Raw genomic sequence first — 12,601 nt, forward strand, 5'->3', positions numbered from 1 at the left:
ATTCTCATGCTCAAAGCATTACGAAGCTAAAAATAAGATGAAAGTAGAAGTTCCCTGTAGCTGCACAATGAAAATCTTAGTATTCCTTTTCTGTACTGTGTCAACTAATTGTGGTTCCATGCAGAAAAAAAAAAAAAAAAAAAAAAAAGCCTCTCTGTGCGTCATCTCCTGCCCCACTTTCCCGGGTTTCTACCTTCTCGATGGCTTTTAAAGGAGAAACCCAGCTCCATCAGTCGTTCACCCAAAGCTAACAAGAATCCAAAACTCCAGCATATTCACAGACGTGAGCGACATGAACCACACGGCTGCCACAGAAACTCTCAGAAGGGGTTACAAGAGTGCTTTGACAAAGTGTGTGAACTCGCTGCCGCCGAAGTCATCCTCAACCTTCAGTGTGTTTCTGCTTTGAGACATCAGAAGTTTTGAAGATTGTGGAAAAGAAGTTGTTGTTTGGGGGGGGGGGGTCCTGCCTAGTAGTTATTTATTTATTTATTTGCAAACTATCTGCGATGTTTAACTAACTGCATATGTAATCCTGTGCAGAGTTGAGCATTTGAAAGAAAAAAAAGCAGCAAAGGGAAGCTGAATAGGGAATGCTGTGGAAGTTGTATTTCCAAGGCAGAGGAATGGGAATAAAAACTAGAGAACTACTATAACAGAACACGCCAAGGAAATCCAGAAGTGATGGGTTATGGGCCCATTTTCATTCTTTCTATTGGGTAAATCAGGGCACCTCTTTAAGCACCAATTTCCCATTTTAAGTCATCATCCTATAGAGAACCACTAATATGAATCCATCAAGGTCATGAAGGAAAGCCTGAATAGCTGTAATCACCATTAATGTGAGCTGAATGGAGAATATTCATGTCAGAATGACTAGTGCAAGAGGTATTTTGCAGCACCTAGAGGGATGTGCGTGTGTCGGTGTGTTTTTATGAATGGTTGAGAACATTCACGTGAGCTTATTATTATTCACTCTTCTTTTAATCTTCCCCAGGAATTTGATAATAAACTGCATTTCGTGAAATATTGTACTGTTTGTATAAACGCACTTATGCTCGCACACCATCTGCTGGGACATTAGACATGTCTTACTGCAAATAATAAACATGCACAGTCCTAGAGAGTAGCATGGCATTATGCCCAGCCTCGCCCCAGGTGCCTCACAATTGATATATTGGAGTGGTCTCAGATGAGTCCACATAGGCCAAACTAATGCTCTTAATAATGGCTTTTCAAAAGGTGTGCCTAGCAGAGAGCGAAGAAGGGAAAAGGGAGGTGACGTATTTTAGTGTATTAATACCCACCACGGGTGCTAATTTGCCCTGCAAGTCACTTGTGTCATGAGCTGTGGCGCAAGACAAGTGGCACTGAAAAGAGAGACGATGGCAGGATTAAGCGATAGCGTGACGGAGACTGAGTGAGAAACAAGAAAGAAAGGAGGAGGTGTAAATCACATTAATGAATAAGCTTCATTAGTTGTGCCCATTAGCATCCTAAGCACAGATTAATTTAACTTTAGCTGACTTTGGAGAGGCCCAGTGGCCATGATGGGAAAGAGTTTGATTTCACACCTGGATGTCAGATCACAGACATCCCTGCATTTGCAGGAGCAGCAGATAGTTTGTATTTCCTTTGTGAAATACCTGCAAAGAGAAAACTGATGCAAGAACAGCTAAAAGGCTTATGGAGGGCTTTCTTTATTTAGAGCTCATTTGGAGTGTTTCTCTCTTGGTTTTAGCATTTCTTCTAGTGACAGTGTTTGTCAGTGCAATAGCGAAGTGGGCGGCACTCCCCTTGCCTTCACAGTTAAATGTTGTCTTTCAACATGTCGGGTTAATGTTGTGAAGGAACAACGACAATCTTTTTCTACTCATAACCAAGTGGTTTGGGCACTTTAAACTAATCAAGCAGCCACGGAAGGCAAAAGAGAAGGAAAACCTACCTAACTTGACTGCTGTGTATCTTTATAACACCAGCGTCTGCTGGAAGAGCAGCTGTATTTGCCACTCTGGGATGAGAATGTATTTGGTACTTTTGTGGGTGCTGTACTCAGACCCTGTTTATTTGTTGTGTTGTCAACAGGCTGACCCCCAAGGCCGAGACATTGCCATCCGTCCCTTCTTGGAGCACTGTGAGAACACCCACATGACCATTTGGCTGGGCATCGTCTATGCCTACAAGGGACTGCTAATGGTGAGAAAACGTTTCGTCATGTAGTCACCGTCTGGATGCATACATACTAAATGCAAAGGTATCTGCAGTTGTGGCTTGGAATTTCCTGAAGGGGTTTTACAATCTGTCTGTAGTGTAAACTTTGTATATTTACACCCTCAATTTGGATAAGGAGACAGTCTATGAAACACACCTTTAACCAGGGAAAAGTGGAGCAAACTGCAGAAGGAACAAGAGATCCTTTTTTCATTTTGCACAGACACGCAACTTATGTCAAATATAACAATACGGTAATATTAAGCAATAAATAGCTAACATGGAAATATTGAAAAAGTCAAAATGGAGAGACAGTAAACATAATTGAGTAATATGGATTTCAAAACACCTTGAGAAATGTCCAGGTGCCTCTGCACTACAAAGACCTTGAAAGAGAACAATCTATAAGAAAACACAAGAAGCTTTGAGAGACTGAATGAAAGGACGCAGTTTGCAAAATGTCAGACTATTTGTTTAATTTGCACTGGTATCAGCTCATGGCTTGGCTGCCTCTTGTTGTAACTGCTACTGATTTAACGCTTATAGACATTAAACTGAATTACATTTCTGTCTTTTTGGCTCAGCGATACTGATTTACTGTTGACTAAATGGCTTTCCTCAGTGATTTCATTTGAATAATCTGTGTTACTTTAAGCTCAGCAGCAGAGCACGGCTGATACTACAGGCAAACTCTGGATATGTACTTATTATCATTGCTACATAATGCGTCCTTTACAGTTTCTCCATGAAGCAGGAGAAACTGTAAAATACACACGCCTCAAAACACCTGTGGTGAGCTGTGACAGTGCTGTACAACTTTATTTGTATCGCACTTTCTAAAACAAGGTGCTTCAGTTTGGATAAAACCACACATTAAAGATAAATGTACATGTCAAAACAGACAGTCTTACCCTTCCATACACACATTAGAAGAGCAAGTGCCAAAAATAATGGGTAAAAGTGTAAGGAAACACTAACCTATAAATATGAGTTTTCAACGGTCACTGAAAACGAACCACAAATTCAGCTGATCTGAGGACAGCTGTTCCAATGCTCCTAGAATAAGGTGTCAGCAGGTCTGCTACATACAGTGGTATGCAAATGTTTGAAAATTTTCATGATTTTCCTTTATAAATCATTGGTTGTCCGGATCAGCAATTTCAGTTAAATATATCATATAGCAGACGAACACAGTGATATTTGAGAAGTGAAATGAACTTTATAGGATTTACAGAAAGTGTGCAATAATTATTTAAACAAAATTAGGCCGGTGCATAAGTTTGGGCACCCTTGTCGTTTTATTGATTTGAACACCTTTAGCACTAATTACTGGAACACAAAATTTGTTTTGTAAGATCATTGACCCTTGACCTACATACACAGGTGAATCCAATTATGAGAAAGGGTTAAGGTGGCCAAGTGTTTCTCATCTTCTCTGAAGAGTGGCAAAATGGGAGCCTCAAAACAACTCTCAAATGACCTGAAAACAAAAATTGTTCAACATCATGGTTTAGGGGAAGGATCCAAAAAGCTTTCTCAGAGATTTCAGCTGTCAGTTTCCACTGTGAGGAACATAGTGAGGAAATGGACGGCCCGAAGTGGCAGGCCAAGAAAAATCTCAGATAGGCAGAGGCGAAGGATGGTGAGAACAGTCACAGTCAACCCACAGAGCAGCTCCAAAGACCTACAACATCATCCTGCTGCAGATGGTGTCACTGTGCATCATTCAACTATTCAGCACACTATGCACAAGGAGAGGCTGTATGGGAGAGTAATGCAGAAGAAGCCTTTTCTGCACACACGCCACAAAGAGTTGCTTGAAGTATGCTAAAGCACATTTGGACAAGCCAGCTTCATTTTGGAATAAGGTGCTGTGGACTGATGAAACTAAAATTGAGTTATTTGGACATAACAAGGGGCGGTATGCATGGCGGAAAAAGAACACAGCATTCCAAGACAAACACTTGTTACCCACAGTAAAATTTGGTGGCGGTTCCATCATGCGGTGGAGCTGTGTGGCCAGTGCAGGTACTGGGAATCTTGTTAAAGTTGAGGGTCCCATGGATTCCAGTCAATATCAGCAGATTCTTGAGAACAATGTTCAAGAATCAGTGACAAAGTTGAAGTTGCGCCGGGGCTGGACACTTCAGCAAGACAACAACACTAAACACTGCTCAAAATCTACTAAGGTATTCATGCAGAGGAACAATTACAACGTTCTGGAATGGCCATCTTAGTCCCAGACCTGAATATTATTGAAAATCTGTGGTGTGATTTAAAGCGGGCTGTCCATGCGCAGAAACCATCAAACCTGACTGAACTGGAGATGTTTTGTAAAGAAGAATGATCCAAAATACCTTCAACCAGAATCCAGACTCTCATTGGAAGCTATAGGAAGTGTTTAGAGGCTGTTATTTCTGCAAAAGGAGGATCTACTAAATATTGATGTCATTTTTCTGTTGGGGTGCCCAAACTTTTGCATACTGTACCACTGTAGGCAGGAGCCTGGTCATGTAAGGTTTTGTATGTTATTAGTAAAACTTTAAAATGAATTCTGAATTTTACTGGAAGCCAGTGAAGGGCAGCAGGAACATTAGTGATGAGTGAATGCTGGCTAGTCTTGTTAGCACCCTAGCTGCCGCATTCTGGACCAGCTGAAGGTGGGTTAGGGAGGACTGAGAGATGCTCATGAAAAGTGAGTTACAGTAATCAAGATTGGAGAAAATTAAAGTGCGTACTTAATGTTCCACAGCATTAAGTGTCAGTAAAAGTTTGATTTTTGTGATGCATGACTCATCTTAAGCAGATTGAAAGAATAAAGAGGAGGCTGGGTAAAAATACTACCTAAAAATGTCTAAAAAAGAAAGATGGAAGGAACGAGGAGATGTTAGAGGGATAAGCTCAAGGACTTTCATGTAAAATAATAAGACAAGAACAAAGAAGTGTAGCAGTACATAAAGTTAGAGTGAAGTGATTGACAGGAGCCCTCAACTCTATGAGGCACCTCTAAACCTCTGCAGCTTGAGTCATCCCTGCTTTCACACACATGCAAACTGACATATGGACACATACGAGCACATCGCACCCGTACCTGACATCCATATTCTCACACAGCTCGGGTACACTAAGCTTCGATGACTGCTCTATTAATTCTTCTGCTTGTCATTCCACAAACTCTGATTTAGACTTTGAATAAGCAGGCAGGCCGTCTTACACAGCTCACTGTGAATTATTCAGCAGTCTGCTGCTGCAACAAACAATTCACTCGCACATAAAATTTTCCAGACATGAAACTAGCTGCTGTCTCTTTAGATTATATCTCAGCTCTTTACCGCATCATCATATAATGAAGTTTATCTTTGTCTGCTTCTAGCTAAGTGAAATTAAATGTCTTCACGACCTCCACTCCATTAGTGTTTAGCATGAACAATCAGAAATAAATTAAGACTGAATAATTCTTCTGAAAGACTTTAGACAGAAATTTAAACTAGCAGTATAAACTTTACTGATGGAGAAAAACGAGTTCAGACTTTCCATAACCGAAGTCTTTCAGATCTTTGTGTAATCTCCTCTGAAACATCTTATAACTGATATTCCTTTATTTCCTCTCACAGCTGTTTGGATGTTTTCTGGCGTGGGAAACCAGGAACGTGAGCATTCCTGCTCTCAATGACAGCAAGTATATCGGAATGAGCGTGTACAACGTTGGCATCATGTGCATCATTGGCGCCGCAGTGTCTTTTCTGACCAGGGACCAGCCCAACGTCCAGTTCTGCATTGTAGCACTGGTGATCATCTTTTGTAGCACCATCACGCTCTGTCTGGTCTTCGTTCCCAAGGTCAGTTTTTGTAGGAAAGAGAGAGCATGGTTGAAAGACTCTGCAATGGCATAAACTGGAGTTCTTAATTATCACTCAGCCACTCCACTAAGTCCTGGAAGCTGTAAAATGCAGTGTAAACACTTATGTGTAGATTTTAATTTTTTTTTTTTCTAGCCCATGCAATTTTATCCCAGAGTGCAGCTGTGACTAATGCCCAGAACTCCTCTTTCAGCTAATTACGATGAGAACAAACCCAGATGCAGCCACCCAGAACCGCAGATTAAAGTTCACCCAGAACCAGAAGAAAGAAGACTCCAAGACCTCCACCTCAGTCACCAGCGTTAACCAAGCCAACACGTCCCGACTGGACGGCCTTCAAACTGATAACCACCGCCTTCGTATGAGGATAACAGAGGTGAGCCAGTTACATCTTCTTTGTGTTCTTCTTTTAGCCATTCATCATCTTTCGGACAGGAGAGCAGGGCTGTGGGCAGAAAGGTTTTTAATACACTAGTGCAAAGGAGAGATTTGAAGCATAATTATAACTAAAGTACAGTAATTGAGTGCTGATTCAATAAGAGAAGGAAGAAAAGGCAAATCTCCACTGAACAGTGAAAAGTCCTGTAGCCAGTTAATTTTTAAATATCAGTAACTTGTTTATTCTTATTGAACAATAATATGATCCCTTTTAGAGATTGTGTTTGTACTAATTGCATTCATGTGTCCTGCTGGTGAACGCTCTCTTACACCGAGTGTCATTAAAACAAATCCCTCAACAATCACCTCAGCTTTCCATAAGATTTGTTTGCAGATTTGTTTGTGGAACTATTCACAGAGTCTTGGAGGATTTTACTAGGTTTTGGGAAAGCAGCATTTGCAGCAGTTGAACCTAAACATTGGGTCATTTTGGCTGATAACCTTAGTCTATAACCAGTCTATAGGCCAGAGTCTCTGTGGATAATTTATGCACACTTGGGGTCAGAAAATTCTTACTTTACTTCATCAACTATAATAGCCACTTTTCTTAAAACAAAATGGTGAACTAACACAACATCTGTTTTTCCTGTCTAAAAAGTTGGACAAAGAGCTGGAGGAGGTGACCATGCAGCTGCAGGACACGCCAGAGAAAACTCCCTACATTAAACAGAACCATTATTCAGATGCCAATAACATTCTCAGCATACGCAACTTCACAGATGGCAAAGGTGAGACACTGGCTGTATGTTTCCTTGTATCTGTTTTCATAGCTCCGTTTGGCTATCTGTGTCATTCCTATATGAGGCGCTTTTTTTTTCTTTTACACAACAAATATTCCACATTAGAGAAAAATCGCTTGCAAAGTGATGCAAAAGGTGGTTCAGTGGTTTACATCACAGTTTCAGGACTATCATAAAATCCAAAACTGCCTTCAGTTTCAAAGTAATCCTCACATACGTTATCTAATACTAATTCTTTACTACCGTTACAGTGCATCTGCATATTCAGTGGTTTTAGTAAAGGATTTTAATTCTGCTTTCAAAGCAGCTGTATGAAGGAACATCTTGACTTCTTTTTTTTTTTTCTATTCCTGGAGCACCTGTCAGCAGGAGGGACACAGGAGCGCCTGTGACGTCTATAATGAGTCATGAGATTAGCTACAGTGCCTCAATATACGTATACTCCACTGCTGTTTGTCAAATTTAACACATATTGTAGTCACACCTTGCTCTCACCTCACTTTCAAACCCTCGCATACGCTTGATTATTTTTTTGGGGGGGAGTGTTGTTGACTGTCTGTGAAACAAAGTCAAGAACCAGATAAAAGTAAAGAAAAGTTCAGTTGAGGTGAATCATCACTGGGTGAGACTAGCATTTGGAAACATGAGGACTAAATCCTAAAGTCCTAAAATATAAAGATGCATCAGTTATCAGTTTTATCCAGTAGAGAGAGCTTGTGGCATTTTACCCTCCGAACCTCTGCCTGTGCCGTTTAAACTGATGCATGCATCGCAGACATTATGAAGTCGGCTGCCTCAAATTGAATCAGCGAGTCGTTACAGCCCAGCAGCGTTGCTTTGCATTAGGCACCATTTTAAGAGTCGCAGAGTGACGCTGATGTACAGCAGCTGGATCCAGCATGTCTGCTGCACACGCCAGCACAAAGCTGCTCTCAGGGGTGTCTAATGGATCTGTCTGAGCTTGGGAAGGTAAAAGAGCACAACAGCTGCGCTCATTCTGCCGATTGGGAGCAGAGCGCGTTGGAATTGTTTGAGAAGTTCCTCATCTGTGAAAGTTCATAGTTACACAATGAACTGATGGTTTTTAATGAGCACATTCACACAACAATGTGTGTAATACTTCTTTTTTGTGTTTTAGCGTATTCTCTACCCCCTTGCCTTTTTCGTATGTCTTCTAATAAGCATCCACCTTCCTGTTTGAGCCCAGGTATTGTTTGGCCTCTAAAATGAGGTAATTTGTTGATAATATATGACGGTGCCAATACTATGATAAATTTTATATAGAAATATGATTGTGACTGTTGAATACGAAGCTGTCAGGCAGGAGGAAAAGAGGAAGCCCTCAGAGTAGTTCATGAATGTAGTGAAGGAGGACACGCAGAGGGCTGGTGTGACAGAGGAGGATGTTAGGGATAGGGTGAGATGGAGGCAGATGATCTGCTATGGGATGAGCAGCTAGAAGAAGAAGAAGAAGAAATATGTTGGAATTGTGGAATGTTGTGGCAGTAGAGCAGCTCAGGAAATGGGAAGTAATTTCCAGGATTATTTAAATTGGTTAACAATTAAGAATTGAGCTGCAATCTGTGGGATTCCTTTTATATTTGTCTTTTAAATAATCTATTACACAATTCATTCTATGAAACTACTGTGGCCTGGCTCAGTGCACTGTTCAATGTAGTTCAATAAGGTAAGATCATCTGAAGGAAATGAACAGAGTTTGAGTAATAAACTATTTGGTGGTTAGACTCTGATGAAGCTACATAGCAGAGCGGAGTCCAGTGGTGGTAGGAAATAGGACAGGACACTCCAGCCAGTCTAGACACTAGTGATGGCAGCGGTGAAGCAGGTGGAGACTTGGACGAGGATCTCTATCTGGCCAGGATGAGATGGAAATGGGGTGGAGGCGGGTCGCACAAATGAGAGTCTGACAGGGAGAATGACAGAAGAGCACTCACATTTAAAGCACACGGGGCAGAGGCTGATTGGCTTGCAGAAGGTGGGTAAGAAAACGATTGGGCCAGAGTGATGATGACAGAATTTGGCAGTGTGGGAAAACGGAAGTGAGGAACAGAGTGATGAACAGCCTGAACACCCAGGAATGCACGTAAGCTTCATTCATGTGTGGTTTCAAAGGTCAAACCTTTGGATGCATCACATTACCTGTTATTTTACATTTGTTGAGGAAAATCTGTCTAAAGTGAAGGCAGCAGCTGGAAGCTGACATGAAGCTCAGTTTAATGAACTAAAATCAAATTGTGCAGGCTCATAAAACAGAGTCTATTTTAAGACGCAAGAAGAGCCCAATATAATATACACTGTATGTTAAAGAAAATATAGGGTATTGAGAATGAATCATTTTAAATGTATTAAATTAAATAATGATCAAAAGTATCTTTTTTCTTTGAATGAGAAAATATTGTTATGTATGAGTTACATAATACCAAGTGTTGAGCCCATGAATTCTACATATAATAAGCATTTTTTATTTTTACTTTTTACATGCTGATTTACAAAATCATATCAGCTTCTGTGTTGTTGAAATTCTCTCTTAAGAAGAGAACAGAGAGCGTGCGCATTAGGTGCTGCTCACAAATGTCAGTCTGACACACATTACGGCAATAAAATCACAGGTCGTTAAACTTCCTTTAAAGATCATCAGCGTATAAACTTTTCCCAGCCTCGTTCTACTTATGCTTGACAGTCATCATCATCATCACGACTGGCTTCTAACTGTAGTCATCAGTATTCATAAGAGAGCTGGTCTAAATGTATCGGGGGCTGTGAATGAGTGGCTGTTATAAGGGAAGAATGCTGTGTCAACAGCGATTACGCTCACTCACAAAGGGTGAGAAGCAACACTCCACCTCTCCCTCGCTCTAGCTGTTTTCATGAATATGTACAAGCACATGCTGAAGAACACCGGGAGATGACAGTTAAGGTGTGGTTTTCTGACAGGTTGACAGCCATGGTCTGATTTTAGTCTGATAGGTTAAATGCTATTATGTATAGATTAACAGCGCTGCAAGAAATAGCAAAACTTTTATATCTAACGGTGGTAATTCTATTGCCACTTTTCGAGCTTTAAATGCCATTGATAATTTTCACTGGCAAATGTTCTTGCCCTGTGGCAGGGCAGTACAGAAAGAGTGCAGGGTTCCAGGGGTCATTCATTGAGAGGCCATTTTCACCTAGAAGTGAAAGCTGCTGTTGAACTCTGGTTCAAGATAAAACAGTGGTACTTGCTACAAAATATCGGTCTGCAAATCAAATGTAAAAGCCACCTGTAAATGCCATATTTGAAATCCTGGTCATTTTCAACTTACGACGACTGAGTGACAAAGCATGACAGTCCAGATGACAGCCTGTAATTTTCTTTAAGATGTCGACACATGTTTTCATGCAGATGGAGAGAAGTCGATACTGAAGAACCACCTCGAGCAGAAACCACAGGCGCAGTGGGGCTCCATGGATCCTTCCAGAATAAACAGAGGTCCCCTCGAGGATATCAACTCACCAGAACAGTGAGATCTCCCATTTCCTTAGCACCTCTACCCATGTGTCCCTCCCCTCCTCTCCCTCTGTCTTGTCAGCTTTCTCATCAGACGACACGTCACATGTAGCACAACCACCAGCAGCTTTCAGGCGGTTGCTCTGGCAACAGAGCTTTGTGGAAGCATGGACTGGCCCTCTACTTTTCTCTCCCACGCAACTCACATACATCAACCCTCAACATGCGTATAGCCTCATAGAGTGTATGCGTATTCTCCAAGTACGCTGAACTTCCTGCAACTTACAGCCAGACACACAAACATATGCATGTACAATTTGCACACATAGAGATGCATGCAAACTGCTTATTGATGCTTATTGATTTGTTGTCCCAACTTGTAAAGGAAGCTGAACTCTGAAAACATTCAAATGCAGATCTGCATTCACCTATTATTCATAAGGCAGCAAAACTGAGGGATGTCAACTTCATGAATGGGGAGCGGGACACTTCATGCATCATTGAGAAGTCTCCCTCCCACACACGTTTAACCAAACCCAGGAGGAGAATGCAGGATGTGGAGGGATAGATGGATGAAGAGAGGGGAGATAAGAGGCGAGGAGGGTACAATACTGAGGAGAGGGCAGTTACAGAGAGAAGATGTTTTAAGAGAAAAATATGTTTAGATAGAAAAGAGAGGCAGAGATAAGAAGGAGGGGAGAAAAGAAGAAGGTAGAGACTCGCAGAGGCTTATGTAACCACTGATTTACAGCTCGCATTGGAAGCAGCTCTGAAAATAGACAGGGAGGAGAACAGAAGTAAAGGAACACTTGGAGCTGTTCCCATGCCACATGAATGTTTGATCACATGGAGGGAAGAAAGATGAAGGGAAAGAAAGAGAAGAGAATGGAGAGACAAATATAAATAAGTTACAAAAGAGTTATGAATAGAGAAAGATAGAGCGGTATGAATATTTTGTGACATGAGAAATGCAGGCGCATGTTATTGTCAAGTGTAGCATCTGTGCCTTTTCTGATATTTCAAAAATATACCCCGAAAATTATAAGATATTCTTTCATGAGCTGTTGTGTTTTCATCACAAGTAGCTCAGGTCAGAATAACTGACTAGGCCTGAGGACCATTAATATTTAAGTTTTCCTAATTAAGACATTTTACTACGTTTAATGCTGAACAAGCTTGAATCTCATTACCCCCTCTTAGGTTTTTACATAACCGGCATTTGGTTATGTAATTTTCTTGAAAATGGCTGGCAGTGGCAATGGCTCTGGCGAGGTAGGGTGCAAACTGTCACACCAGGCGGAAGCATGAAATGTTCTTTTTGTCAGACGATCCCAGAAGCTACAGTGGAAGGAGGAACGGTGGATTAGGGGCTTAGTAAGGAGAAGGAGCTGGAAGGGAGGGTGCTGAAGAATACACAGAAAACAATTAAAGAAATTGCTGAGGGCTTGTAGGAAGCATACTATGCCAGATGCCAGTCTTTTCTGATCCATCTTTTCTGTTCTCTGTTCAGTTTCTCACTGCAACTTAGTATGTGTGAAAATGTATAATGAACATTTTAATAGTAAACCGAGCGAGTCCGCTGCACATGCCACTTCCAGAATGTGACAAAATCGTTGTTGTATTGAGAGCAACGTCCAGCTCACACGGCCGCACCGCCTTCCAGGATCAGATCTGTCTGCGAGAGCTCTAATTACTAAAATGAATGAAAAATAAGATGCTTACTACTTAGTGAGAATTTTAATTCTCTGACTAGCTTTATAACTAATGTGTTAATTAATTTGTGGGGAAAAAAATTGCTACGGATGGGTGCTGGTGACCTGCGATGAATTTAACTCAGCTCTGCA

At 41.2% G+C, this 12,601-nt stretch overlaps 1 protein-coding gene across 1 annotated transcript in view; it reads left to right on the top strand.

Annotated features, from left to right (window-relative positions):
• gabbr2 (gamma-aminobutyric acid (GABA) B receptor, 2) overlaps nt 1-12,601 on the top strand; it is a 184,085-nt gene that overhangs the window by 168,363 nt on the left and 3,121 nt on the right. The window contains exons 14-18 of the mRNA XM_030741877.1: nt 2,086-2,196; nt 5,826-6,050; nt 6,265-6,447; nt 7,108-7,237; nt 10,653-10,770. Of these exons, the coding sequence (XP_030597737.1) occupies nt 2,086-2,196; nt 5,826-6,050; nt 6,265-6,447; nt 7,108-7,237; nt 10,653-10,770 (767 nt within the window). The remainder of the gene's footprint in view (nt 1-2,085; nt 2,197-5,825; nt 6,051-6,264; nt 6,448-7,107; nt 7,238-10,652; nt 10,771-12,601) is intronic.

This window comes from Archocentrus centrarchus, chromosome 11 (genome assembly GCF_007364275.1).
Source record: "Archocentrus centrarchus isolate MPI-CPG fArcCen1 chromosome 11, fArcCen1, whole genome shotgun sequence".
Classification (NCBI taxonomy): domain Eukaryota; kingdom Metazoa; phylum Chordata; class Actinopteri; order Cichliformes; family Cichlidae; genus Archocentrus; species Archocentrus centrarchus.